General features: G+C 41.3%; 1 protein-coding gene and 1 pseudogene across 7 annotated transcripts in view; one reads left to right on the forward strand and one right to left on the reverse strand.

The window, feature by feature from the left end:
• HGSNAT (heparan-alpha-glucosaminide N-acetyltransferase) overlaps positions 1-13,752 on the reverse strand; it is an 89,310-nt gene that overhangs the window by 50,845 nt on the left and 24,713 nt on the right. For 2 of the 7 annotated variants that reach the window (XR_010409672.1, XR_008506492.2), the window contains exon 1: positions 40-280. The exons of 1 other annotated variant lie outside the window; for it this stretch is intronic. Coding sequence is in view for 3 of the 6 variants with exons in the window: in XM_064585452.1 (XP_064441522.1) it covers positions 40-262 (223 nt within the window). In the remaining 3 variants the exon portion in view is untranslated. Of the gene's footprint in view, positions 1-39; positions 281-13,752 lie in introns of those variants that run through there. 4 more of the 7 variants (XM_064585452.1, XM_045879948.3, XM_064585453.1 and 1 more) reach the window with 3 other exon arrangements.
• On the forward strand, positions 10,863-11,065 carry LOC123847424 (uncharacterized protein C9orf85 homolog; annotated as a pseudogene).

Genomic DNA, 13,752 nt, shown 5'->3' on the forward strand with positions numbered 1-13,752 from the left:
CGCCGAGCCGCCCCGGCCGGAGCCGCGGCCCGCACTCACCTCGCGGCGGGGCGGCCTCGGCGTCGCGCTCCGGGGAGCCGCCGGGGGCCAGCAGCGCGGCGCTCAGCACCGACGCCGCCAGCAGCAGCGCGGCCAGCGCTCGGCCCGCGCCCCGCGCCCCGTTCATGCCGCCCGCCGCCGCCTCGGCCGCCGCTCCTCTGCCGCCGCCGCCGCGCTCCCGGGCCCTGCGCTTCTCCGCGGCGCACGGCCGCGCGCCCGTCATCGCCTCCCTCCCGGCCGCCGTCACCGCCGCCGCCTGACTCACCCGCGGGGGCGGGGGCAAAGCGGGAGCCGGGGGCGGGGCCGCCAGCGCGGGAGGGCCGGGGGGCGGGGGGCGGGGGGCGGGGGGCTGCCCCGGCGTCGGGCCCGCCCGGCCGCTAGCTCCGCGCGCTGGGGGACACGGGCATCGTAAGGAGCCGGATCCGCTACCAGCGCGCCGTGCTCTTTGTCCCGCGGGGAGCGGCCGTCTGCGGCCCACGAGCCACGGCTCCCCAGTCTCTGGCCACTCCCCTGAGCCACAGTCTGCTCAATCTCTGGGTCCAGTCACTCACCGTACAAACGGGCGTTAGTGTCCTCTGCCCCCAGTTCTGGAAATGCCATGGTAAGCAGGACAGGTGGAGTCCCAGCCCCCAAGGCGTTCGCCCTCCAGAGGGAGAGATGTGCCGCCAAAGCCACCATGGGGTACCACCACTTTGAAGCTCTTTGTCAGTCTCTGACACAAAGTTAGAAGCACCCCTGTATACCCGGGGAAACTGTCGTACGTATAAGACACGTTCCATAATGCTTGCAGCAGGGTGCTGGGGAATTTCAAAAACCTGTAAACACTCTAAACGTGTATCAGTGGAGAAAATGGGTAAATTGTGGCATAGTATATACAGCTGTAGAAATGATCTAGGGTTACCTGTGTCAACATGGATGAGTCACAAAAATAAGGTTGAGGGCAAAATGCAAGTTGCACAAATCCTTTGTAGTAACTTATATGTAAAGTGTAAAGCCAAGAAAAACAATACTGTATGTTGTTTAGGTATATATGCACACGTAATAAAAGTATAGAGACATACATGGAAAGATAAACACTAAATTCAAGTAATGGTTTGGAGTAGGGAGGGAGCAAAATGTCATCACAGTGGACTTCGGCTGGCAATGTTTCATTGCTTAACTAGGGTGATAGGCATATGGGTGATCCCTATATATATATATATTTTAAAGATATTATTTATTTGGGGCGCCTGGGTGGCTCAGTCATTAAGCGTCTGCCTTCGGCTCAGGTCATGATCCCGGCGTCCTGGGATCGAGCCCCGCATTGGGCTCCCTGATCGGCGGGAAGCCTGCTTCTCCCTCCTCCACTCCCCCGTTTGTGTTCCCTCTCTTGCTGTCTCTCTCTCTCTGTCAAATAAATAAAATCTTTAAAAAAAATAAAAATAAAAAAAGATTTTATTTATTTGTCAGAGAGAGAGAACACAAGCAGGGGGAGCAGTAGGCAGAGGAGAAGCAGGCTCCCGATGGATGCTTAACCAACTGAGCCACCCAGGCGCCCGCCCCCCATATTATTTTTTAATACTTCTCTGTATGTCTGAATTACCAGACAATTTTTTAAAGCTACAATACAGTATGATGAGTGCTATGTTGGTAGAAGAACAAGATGCTAAGATAGCATTTGACAGAAGCACCTAAGCTAGTCTGGGCAGATTCCCAGGAAGACTGACATTTAAAGCAAGTTTGACGGATGTTAACCAGGACAAGGGAGGAAGTGTTCCTAACAGAAAGAACAGCCTTTGCACAGGCTCAGAGAAAGCAGGGCCCAGTGCAGGAACCCAGTATGACTGAAGCAGAATTCTGTGACAGAGCTGGTCAATAGAATTGAGTTTGGGTGGGCGCCTGGGTGGCTCAGTTGTTAAGCGTCTGCCTTTGGCTCAGGTCATGATCCTAGGGTCTTGGGATTGAGTCCCGTGTCGGGCTCCCTGCTCAGCGGGGAGCCTGCTTCTCCCTCTGCCCCTTCCCCTCCCCCTGGTTGTTCTCTCTCTTTCTCTCTCTCTTGCAAAAGTAAATAAATAAAATCTAAAAAAAAAAAAAAAAAAGATGAGTTTGGGCTTCTTCCTAAGGACCCTAGCAAGCTGTTGATGAGCTTTAAAGTTGAGAATAACTTTCAGGAAAATAATGGTCATGGGCTGTCTCACAAAGGTCAGTCACGTTATTTTTCTCAGAGAAAACAAGCCTCTATGCCTGAATGTCAGGGGAAGAAAATCCCCCGTTACTCCCTCTTTCTTCTTTGCCCCACTGTTCAGAATCTCAAGACTCAAGGGACAGTGGTTTCTAAGCCGTCTGGCAAGACCTTTGCCAACAAGTTGTCTACTGTCCAGCAGCTGCTTGTGGTCCCCACAGAACCAGAATGGGCCACAGGGGCCACTGGATAGATATATCCTTCTCTCTCCTCTCCTTGTGGACAGCTTTTTCAGCTTTGTCCCAATCCTCCATGGCCAGGAGAGTCTGGAGTTCCTGTCTTAGAGCAGCGCTTGGCTGTCTAACTGGACCACCCTTCCACCAGATACCTCATGGCTCCTTCCCTCACTTTATTCAGGTCTCAGCTCAACTGTTAGCTTTTCAAGGAGGCCTTCCCCATTACCTTTATCTAAAGCTAAAGCTTCCTCTCTCCCTGTATCTCACTGTATCTGCTTTGTTTTCTTTGTTGTACTCATCTCTACCTGACATTATACTGTATATTTGTTTATCTGTTTCTCTTGCACTAGAATGTAAGCTCCATGAAGTCAAGAAGTTTGTCCTGAGGGCAAGAACCTTCTCTGTTAGGGTATGATGTACTAATGAAACACCCCTAAATCTCTTAGCTTATCTCAACAGAAGTTCATTTCTTGCTCACATTTATGCCCAATGCTTCATTCCAACAGGAGCTTCTACCACTCCTGCACCAGTGAAAACATAATGTAGCAGATCCCACACTGGCTCTTAAAGCTCCTTCCCTAAAGAGATGCCTGTGGTTTGCATTCACATTTTACTGTCCAAAGCAAGTCATATGGCCACAGGCAATGAACATGTGCAGAAACAAAAACAAAAACAAAAAAAACCCACAGGAGGAAATTCAATACCTATCCAACTCTCAGCAAACTAGGAATAGAAGGGAATTTCTTCAATCTGATAAAGGGCATCTATGAAAAACAGCACTAACATGACACTTGGAGGACTGAATGCTTTCCTCCTACGATCAGGAACAAGGCAAGATTGTCTGCCCTTACCATTTCTACTCAACATTGTCCTGGAGGTCTTAATCAGTGCAATAAGGCAAGAAAAAGAAATTAAAAGCTTACGCATTATATTTATTCAGAGATGGCATAATTGTATATGTGGAAAATCTTAAGGAATCTAAAAAAAAAAAAAAAAAAGCTACTAGAAATCCTAAGTGAATTCAGCAAGGTCACAGAACTCAAAGTCAATATACAAAACTCTATTTTTATATTCCAGACATAAACAATTGGAACTTGACATTTTTAAATAGCATTTACAATAGAGTTTTTTAAATGAATACATAGCAGTAAATTTAATAAAACTTAAGGCTTGAACATAGAAAACTATAAAACATTGATGAGGAAAGTTAAAGAAGACCTAACTAGTTGGAGAGAAATACCATCTTCATACATTAAAAGAATCATTGCTGTTAAGAGCCAATTCTGTCCAAATCAATCAGTCCCAATCAAAATTCCAGCAGGTTGTTTTCGGGTTTTTTTGTTTTTGTTTTTTTGCATGTGTGAAGAAACTGACCAAATGATTCCAAAATGTATATGGAAATGCAAGGGCCTAGAATAGCCAGAATTATTCTGAAAAAGAACAAACTTGCAGGAATTGCATTATCTGATTTCAAGATCTATTATAAAGCTATAGTAATCAAGATAGTGTGGGTTTGGGGCGCCTGGGTGGCTCAGTCGTTAAGCGTCTGCCTTCGGCTCAGGTCATAATCCCGGGGTCCTGGGATCGAGCCCCGCGTCGGGCTCCCTGCTCGGCGGGAGGCCTGCTTCTCCCTCTCCCACTCCCCCTGCTTGTGTTCCTGCTCTCGTTGTCTCTCTGTCAAATAAATAATAAAAATAAAAATCCTTAGAAAAAAAAAAAAGATAGTGTGGGTTTTTTTGGGATGCCTGGGTGGCTCAGCCGGTTAAGCGTCTGCCTTCAGCTCAGGTCATGATCTCAGGGCTCTGGGATGGAGTCCCACATTGGACTCCTTGCTCAGCGAGGAGCCTGCTTCTCCCTCTCCCTCTGCCATGCCCCCTGCTTGTGCTCTCTATCTCTCCCTCTCTCTCTACAAATAAATAAATAAAATCTTTAAAAAAAAAAAAAAAGATGGGGCACCTGGCTGGCTCAGTTATTAACATCTACCTTCAGCTTGGGTCGTGATCCCAGAGTCCTGGGATCGAACCCCGCGTTGGGCTCCCTGCTCAGTGAGAAGACTGCTTCTCCCTCTCCCTCTCCCCCTGCTTGTGTTCCCTCTCTCACTGTGTCTCTCTCTGTCAAATAAATAAATAAAATCTTTAAAAAAATAAAAATAAATAAAATAAATAAAAATTTAAAAAAATAAAAAAGATACAGTGTGTTTTTGGTGTAAGGATAATACAGATCAGTGGAATAGGATAGAGAGCCTAGAAATAAACACACAACTGGGTTTTCACCACGTTGCCAAAGGAATTTAATAGGGGGAAGGATATTCTCTTCAACAAATGATGCTACAATTAAATGATTCACCCTAACCCTTACCTCATACCACATACCAAAACAAAACAAACAAAACCCCACAAAACAAACAAACAAAAAAATAGATTAAAGACCTAAACATAGATGCTGAAACTATAAAACTTCTGGAAGAAAATATAGGAGAAAATATTTATGACCATGGATTAGGCAAAGATCTCTTTTTCTTTTCTTTTTATCCCCTCTGTATAATGTTTATTAAAAGAAGAACCAGTTAGATATTGGGTGAAAGATTTCTTAAATAGTACATAAACCATTTTTAAAAAATAAAAGACCCCAAAAAACACACAAAAACTAAAGACACTGTTAAGAAAAACAAAAGGAGGAGTGCCTGGATGGCTCAGTTAAGCGTCTGCCTTCAACTCGGGTCATGATCTCAGGATCCTCCGATTGAGCCCAGCATCAGGCCACAGGTCCGTCTCCCTGCTCAGCGGGCAGTCTGCTTCTCCCTCTGCCCGTCTCCCCCACTCCTGATTTCTCTCTCAAGTAAATAAATAAAATCTTAAAAAAAAAATAAAATCTTTTAAAAAGTATATAGTATATTTGTATGGTTCCATTTATATGAAACTCTGGAAAATAAATTCTAACCTTTCTAGGAAAAAAGCAGAGTTCTATCCTGGAGCCAGCAGTGGGGGAAGGACTGAACATGATGGGACACATAGGAAATTCCAGGAGATAGAAATGTTTTGTGTTTCATCTGTAGGAGTGGTGACATGAGTACATAAATGTACCAAAACTCACTGAGGTGTGCCTGGGTGGCTCAGTCGGTTATTTGTCTGCCTTTGGCTCAGGTCATGATTCCTGGGTCCTGGGATTGAGCCCCCCGTTGGGCTCCCTGCTCCACGGGGAGCCTGCTTCTCCCTTTCCCTCTGCCTGCCGCTCCCCTGCTTGTGCTCTCTCTCTCTCTGTCAAATAAATAAATAAAATCTTTATTAAAAAAAAAAGACACTTTTCAAGAAAGTAAAAAGACAACCAATTAAATGTGAGAAAATATTTGCAAATAATATATCTGATAAGGTACTTGTATACAAAATATATAAAGAACTACAACTCAACAACAAGAACAACAAAACAACTTGAGTTTAAAATGGGCAAAGAAAAAAATGGAAAGGGTCTGAAGAGATATTTTTTCGAGAAAGATACACAAATAGCCAGTGAGCACAGGAAAAAAAATGCTCAATATCATTAGTCATCAGGAAAATGTAAATCAAAGCTACAATGATCCCTGTTCATGGATTGGAAGGCAATATTATTAAGATGTCAATGCTACCCAAAGTCATCTACAGATTCAACGCAATATCTATCAAAATCCCAATGGCATTTTTTGCAGAAATAGTAAAGGCCATCGAAAATTTAGATGGAATCACAGGGACACCAAATAGCCAAAACAATATTGAAAAAAAGAACAAAGCTGGTGGTTTCACATTTCTGGATGTCAAATCTACAAAGCTATGGTAATCAAAACAATGTGGTACTGGCATAAAGACAGAGATATAGACCAATGAAATGGAATAGAAAGCCCAGAATCAACTTATATATTTGGTCAAATAATTTTCAACATGGGAAAGAACAACGTTTTCAACAAATGATGTTGGGGAAATTGGGTATCTACATGCAAAAAGCCTAGAAGTTGGACCCTGTCTTACACTGTCTACAAAATTAACTCAAAATGGATCCAAGACCTAAATGTAAGAGCTAAAACTATAAAATTCTTAGAAGAAAATATAGGGGAATAGCTTCATGACAGTAAATTTAGCAGTGAATTCTTAGGGATGACATCAAGAGCAAAGACAACAAAAGAAAAGATAAATTGGTCTTTATCCAAATTAAAACTTTTGTGCATCAGGGGACATGATCAGTAGTGAGAAGGCAACCATGGAATAGGAGAAAATATTTGCAAATCATATATCTGATAAGCGATTAATATCCAGTGTATATAAAGAACTCCTACAACTCAACAACAACAAAACAGGCAATCCAATTTTAAAATGGGCTAAGAACTTGGATAGGCATTTCTCCAAAGAAGACATACAAATGGCCAATAAGTACATGAAAAGATGTTCAACATTACTAATCATTAGGGAAATGCAAATGAAAACCACGAGATACCACTTCATGTGCATTATGATGGCTAATAAAACAAACAACAACAACAATAAGCCCAGGAAATAACAAGTATTGACAAAGATGTGGAGAAATTGGAATCCTTGTGTATACTGCTGGCGGGAATGTAAGATGGAGTAGCTCTATGGAATATAGTATGGCCGTTCCTAAAAAACTAAACCTAGAATTACCATATGATCCAGAATTCCACTTTTGGGTAAATACCCAAAAGAAATAAAAGCAGGGACTCAAAACAAATATCTGCACACTCATGTTTATAATAGCATTATGTTGGTGCAGGGACTCATGGAGGTGGAGAAGTTGTTGAGTACAGAGTTTCAGTTGAGGAAGATGAAAGCAGGTTCTGAACATGGATGGTGGTGATGGCTGAACAACAGTGTGAATATATTTAATTCTACAAAACTACATATTTAAAAATGGTTAAAATGATAATTTTTGGGGTATATTTTGCTGTAAAAAGGGAGGGGTAAACCATCCTGGAAGAAAGCTATTTCTATTTTACATAGAAGAATTGAAGATCTGGGAGTGCCTGGGTGGCTCAGTCAGTTAAGCATCTGCCTTTGCCTCAGGTCATGATCCCAGGGTCCTGGGATCGAGTCCCACATCCAGCTCCTTGCTCAGTGGAGAGCCTGCTTCTCCCCCCACCCGCCACTCATGCTCTCTCTCTTTCTCTCTCCCTCACTGAAGTAAATAAATAAAATCTTTAAAAATAAAAAGAAAAGAAATGAGGATCTGTGAGATTATTTTCACAGTTAAGGACATTCAAATTGCAAGTTTGAGAGACCACCTCTAAAAATATATTAAATTAAACCCACCCCAAAGAAAGACCACAATAAGATGCCACGTCATACCCATTAGGATGGCTATAATCAAAAAGTCAGCTAATGTAGAGAAATCTGAACTCCCACATGTTGCTGAAGGGAATGTAAAATGGTGTAGCTTCTTTGGAAAATAGTCTGTTTAATGGCAGTTCTTCAGATGATTAAACAGAGAATTACTATATGACTCAGTAATTCCACTCCTGGATGTATAGCAAGAGAAATAAAAACAAAAAATTTGCATGCAAATTCTTTACCAGCATTATTCATAACAGGCCAAAGTGGAAACAACCCTATCTATCAATGGAATAAAGGATAAACAATATGTGGTCTATCCATGCAATAAAATATTACTTGACCATAGAAAAGAATGAAATAATGATACATGATATCTTGAAAATATGCTGAGTGAAAAAAGCCAGGCACAAGAGTCCACATAGTATATGAGTCCAATCATATGAAGTCTAGAATAAAGGAACTCGTAGACATGGAAAATAGATTAGTGGTCACTTAGGGGTAGAGGTTGGGAGGAATGGGAGGATAGGGGATTCTAGCTAATGGGTGTAGGGTTTCTTTTTGAGGTGATGAAAATGTTCTGATTCTTTTTCAGCTTTATTGAGGTAAACTGACAAATAATTGAAAATAAAAGTGTGTATGTTTAAAGTGCACAACATGATGATTGGACATATGTATACTTTGTGAAGTGATATCATAATCAGGTTAATTAATATATCCATCACCTCACATGGGTACTTTTTTTTCCCCCTTTGTAGTGACAACATTTAAGGTCTACTCTCTTATAAAGCTTCAAGTATGGGGCGCCTGGGTGGCTCAGTCAGTTAAGCATCTGCCTTCGGGTCAGGTCGTGATCCCAGGGTCCTGGGACTGAGTCCCACATCAGGCTCCCTGCTCAGCAGGGAATCTGCTTCTCCCTCTACCCCTTCCCCTTGCTTGTGATCTCTCTCTCAAATAAATATATAAAATCTTAAAAAAAAAAAAAAAAGCTTCAAGTACAGTATAGTCCCCATGCCTTATATCACATCCCCAGGGCTTATTCATCTTGTAACTGAGGCTTGTACCCTTTGACCAGCATCTCCCCATCTCTTCCCACCCCAACCCCCCCAGCTCCTGGCAATCACCACTCTACTCTCTATGAGTTTGATTTCTTTAAAATCAATATTCCACATACAAGTGAGATCATGCAGTATTTGTCTTTCACTGCTGGCTAATTTCACTTGGCATAATGTCCTCTAGATTCATCCCTGTTGTTGCTGATTGTAGGATTTCCTTCTTCTCATGGTTGAAAAATGTTACATTATATTATACATTATATTATATACATGTTACATATAGTTTGTTATGGTTACAGTTATATATAGTTATGAATGGTTATACATATATATATACACACATATACACACACACACGCACACACACACATCTTCTTTATCCATTAATCTGTCCATTGACGGACAGCTAGATTGTTTCTATATCTTGGCTATTGTGAATAACATTGCAATAAACATGAGAGTACAAATATCTCTTTGAGATACTGTTTTTGTTTCCTTCAGCTATATACCCAGAAGTGGGATCCCTGGGTCATACAGTATTTCTGTTTTGAGAAATTTTTTTTGAGAGATAGAGTGCAAGCAGGGGTGGGGGGGCAGAGAGAAAGAATCTTAAGCAGGCTCTCTGCTCAGCACAGAGACCAAGGGGGCTCAATCTCATGACCCTGGAGATCTGCACCTGAGCAGAAATCAAGAGTCTGACACTTAACCTACTGAGACACCCAGGCGCCCCTCTATTCTTAATTTTCTGAAGAGCCCCCACACTGTTTTCCATGGTGGCTGCACCAATTTACATTCCCACCAACAGTGTACAAGAGTCCTCTTTTCTCCACATCCTCCCCAACACATTTTATCTATTTCTATTGTCTGTTTTATAAAAACTATTCTAACAGTGTGAAGTGATATCTCACTGTGGTTTTGATTTGCATTTCCCTGATGATGAGTGATGTTGAGCACCTTTTTATGTATCTCTTGGTCATTTGTAGATCTTCTTTGGAGAAATGTCTTTCAAGTCCTTTGCCCATTTATAAATCTGATTATTTGATTTTTTTGTTTATATATTTTGGATATTAACCCTTTATCAAATACATGGTTTGCAAATATTTTTGCCCATTCTGTAGGTTGCCTTTACATCTTCTCAATTGTTTCCTTTGCTGTGCAGAAACTTTTCAGTTTGTTGTAGTTCCACTTGTTTATTTTTGCTTTTGCTGCCTGTGCTTTTGACATCGTATTAAAAAAATCACTGCCAAGACCAATGTCAAGGAGCTTTTCCCCTGTTTTCCCCTAGGAGTCTTATGATTTCAAGTCTTACATTTAAGTCTTAAATTCATGTTGAGTTCATTTTCATGAGTGATGTAATGGAAATCACAATGAGTGATTTCCATTCTTCTGCATGTGCCGGTCCAGTTTTCCCAACACCATTTATTGAAGAGACTCTCCTTTCCCCACTGGGTATTCTTGGTGCCTTGTCAAAGATTAACCATATATACCTTGGTTTATATCTGGGCTTTCTGTTCTGCTCCATTGGTCTATATGTCTGTTTTTATGCCTGTTTTATACAAGTTTTACAACGTAGTTTGAAATCAGGAATCGTGATGCCTCCACCTTTATTTCTCAAGATTGCTCTAGCTATTCGGGGTCCTTTGTGATTCCATACAAATTTTAGGATTTTTTTTCTATTTCTCTGAAGACTGCCATTGGAATTTTTATAAGAATTGTATTGAATCTGTGGATCACTTTGGACATTTTAACAATATTAATTCTTTTACCCCATGAACATGGGGTATCTTTCATTCATTCGTGTCCTCCTCAATTTCTTTCATCAATGTCTTATTATTTTCAGTGTACAGGCCTTTCACCTCCTTGGTTAAATTTATTTAAGTATCTCATTGGTTTTGATGCTATCGTAAATGGATTGTTTTCTTAATTTTCCCTTCTGAATTTGTTAGTGTATAGAAATGCAACTGAGAGCAACCTAAGCATCACTCTGTGAAGGCTACTTGCTGGTGTCTTGGTCTTCCTGGCATCTTTACTGCCCTCTGGTGAGGCTACTGTGGTTTCTGCGATGAGCTCCCATAAAGAGAACATAGTCTGTTCCAGGCCTCAGGCACTAAGGATACGCTTAGCTTCAAAAACGACAAATTTGATAAAAGTGTCCAGACCAAGAAAATTAAGGCAAACCTTCATAATGGAGTATGTCAGCACTGTAAAGAAGTTCTTGAATGATGTGCAAAACACAGCAAATACAAACCATTTTCAAAGCCTTAAAAATGAGTTAAATGTTTACAAAAGACAGTGAAGTATTCTTATAATGTGTAGACCATGTGTCTGCGAATGTGAAGTTCGTGCAAAATGTGTAAAAAAAGAAGATACTGTTATTCTGTTTAATAAAGAAACAGAAAAGGGGCACCTGGCTGGCTCAGTTGGGAGAGCATGTGACTCTTGATCTCAGGTTCATGTGTTCAAGGCCTATGTTGGGTGTAGAGCTTACAGAAAAGAAAGAAAAAGAAAGAGAAAGAGAGAAAGAAAAAGACAAAACATATTGAAAATAATCTAAATTCCAACCATAGAAGAAACTGCAGAAGAAATGAAGATGATTTACATTTTGAAATGGATCTATACACAGAAGATGACAATAAACTGATTAATATATTAAAATCAGTTTGAAAAATGAAATTCTGACCAACTTTTGACTTTAAGGGTTTTACAAAAAACAAAAACAACAAAAAAACACAACACTGCTAAATCCTAATGAGGAAACTGGAATAGCCTATAGAAAGTAGGCAAAATTTATACATGGACAGTATAAATTGTGTATATTTGAATAATTATAAAACTCTCATCCAGGGGCGCCTGGGTGGCTCAGTTGGTTGAGCGACTGCCTTCGGCTCAGGTCATGATCCCGGAGTCCTGGGATCGAGTCCCGCATCGGGCTCCCTGCTCGGCAGGGAGTCTGCTTCTCCCTCTGACCCTCCTCCCTCTCATGCTCTCTGTCTCTCACTCTCTCTCTCAATAAATAAATAAAATCTTAAAAAAAAAAAATTAAAAAAAAAAAAAACAACTCTCATCCAGAGTTTACTTATAATAAAGTTCAAAGTAGCATATGTTAGAATGAAATGAACACTGAATGCCAAAATGAATATGAAGCATCGTATTGTAGTTCGTGGGAATTATTTAGAATAGACTTCCTAACAGCAACTAAGCCAGAAAAGCAAAATGGAAAATGTGGGTGTGCTTGCAAGAAGGGGTTCTGTTGACTCGGGGGTTTTGGGTGCGGAGCCAGAAATTTCAGTGGGAGGTAAACCTCTTACTTGGGATACAGTTTCTCTAGAGAGAAGTCTTCCAGTCCCCTGATTGGTGTCACAGTAATACGCCTGGCTGTGAGCATGGCAAGGGAGAGTTTGTGGGGTGGAGTGGAAAATGCCAGTGAGGGGTCTTACCATCCTTTCTGTAGTCTCAGGCAATCCCTCCATTTTCATGATCGAATCTTAGATATGTTACATCTGGGGTTCCCATTTAGCTCTTTAGTTTGCTTTTCCCCTAGAAATTGTCTTTTCTTCCCGTGAAGCATAGAGAGGTGGTATCCTGTCTATACGTCAGGCTTGTGAAGGCAGTCTGGAGTCTAACTCTTCTGTATAAGAACTTTCAACCAATTCTTGTGGCTTTCAGCCCACTCCTTACTCTCACCTTCCAAGGAACTTGGCCTCTCCAATTTTAGAGGCTTTCTAGAATTCTGAGGCACAAATGGGTCTTGCTTCACGTTTGGCCTTATGTCGCTTATACCTGTTTATTTCTTTACTGTCATTCTAATTTGGTTTCAGAAGGAAGCAGAGAGAAATGTGTGTGATCCATCTATGGTTAAACACATGATAAACATGATAAAAACCAATGGTCTCCTTTTTTTTTTTTTTAAGATTTTATTTTTAAGTAATCTCAACACCTGACAGGGGCTCAAACTCACAACCCCAAGATTAAGAGCTGCATGCTCTAACAACTGAGCCAGCCAGGCACCGCCCCGCCATGGTCTGCTTTTATTTATTTTTTTAAGATTTTATTTAGGGCGCAAGGGTGGCTCACTCAGTTAAGCGTCTGCCTTTGGCTTGAGTTATGATCCCAGGGTTCTGGGATTGAGTCCCGCGTCAGGCTCCCTGCTCAGTGGGGAGCCTGCTTCTCCCTCTTCTCTTCACTCATGCTCTCTCTCCCTATCTCTGTCTCTGTCTCTCTCTCTCAAGTAGATGGATAAAATCTTTAAAAAAAAAACAAACAGGATTTTATTTATTTATTTGAGAAAGGCAGAGTGCAAGCGGGGTTAGGGAGAGGGACAAGCAGACTCTGTGCTGAGCATGGAGCCCAACATAGGGCTCAATCTCACGACCCTGAGATCCTGACCTGAGCCAAAATCAAGAGTCAGACGCTTAACCAACTGAGCCACCCAGGCGTCCCTTAAAGTAAGAGAGAACATAGCTGTGCCTCCCCCCCCTGGAAATTTTAAATGATAATCTGCAAGAAAAAATCAATTTACTTGGTTTTACAGGAATATACCATTATTTAATGTGAGCTATACACACATACTATATGCCTGTGTTTTATGATCCATGTAATATATGGTCACTTTACATAATTGAACTATATTAACCTAGTAGTGATGGAGTGAATCCTGACATAATTATGCAAATACTAGTCCTTAAATAATCCAAATAGTCCTGGGGAAAAAATTATGAAATCCCTATTGGAGGGATGTGGTGAGAGCCTTATAAAAGCCTAAGCTACCTAATTTGAAAACAAAATAAGTAAAAATTAACCCTCAAAAATTTACTCATAAGAAAATTCTAGCACCTGGAAGAGTTTGAATTGATTTTTGACAATTTATGACTTCCTTCAGTTTCTAAGAACCCATTTAAAAGGTTAATAACTGTCAGGCTAAAGAAAAAAAAAGAACACAGTCTAGCATAGGC

The sequence above is a fragment of the Mirounga angustirostris genome, unplaced genomic scaffold, assembly GCF_029215605.1.
Source record: "Mirounga angustirostris isolate CCGP_5_RB_7025 unplaced genomic scaffold, mMirAng1.0.hap1 SCAF_2, whole genome shotgun sequence".
Taxonomy (NCBI): Eukaryota; Metazoa; Chordata; class Mammalia; order Carnivora; family Phocidae; genus Mirounga; species Mirounga angustirostris.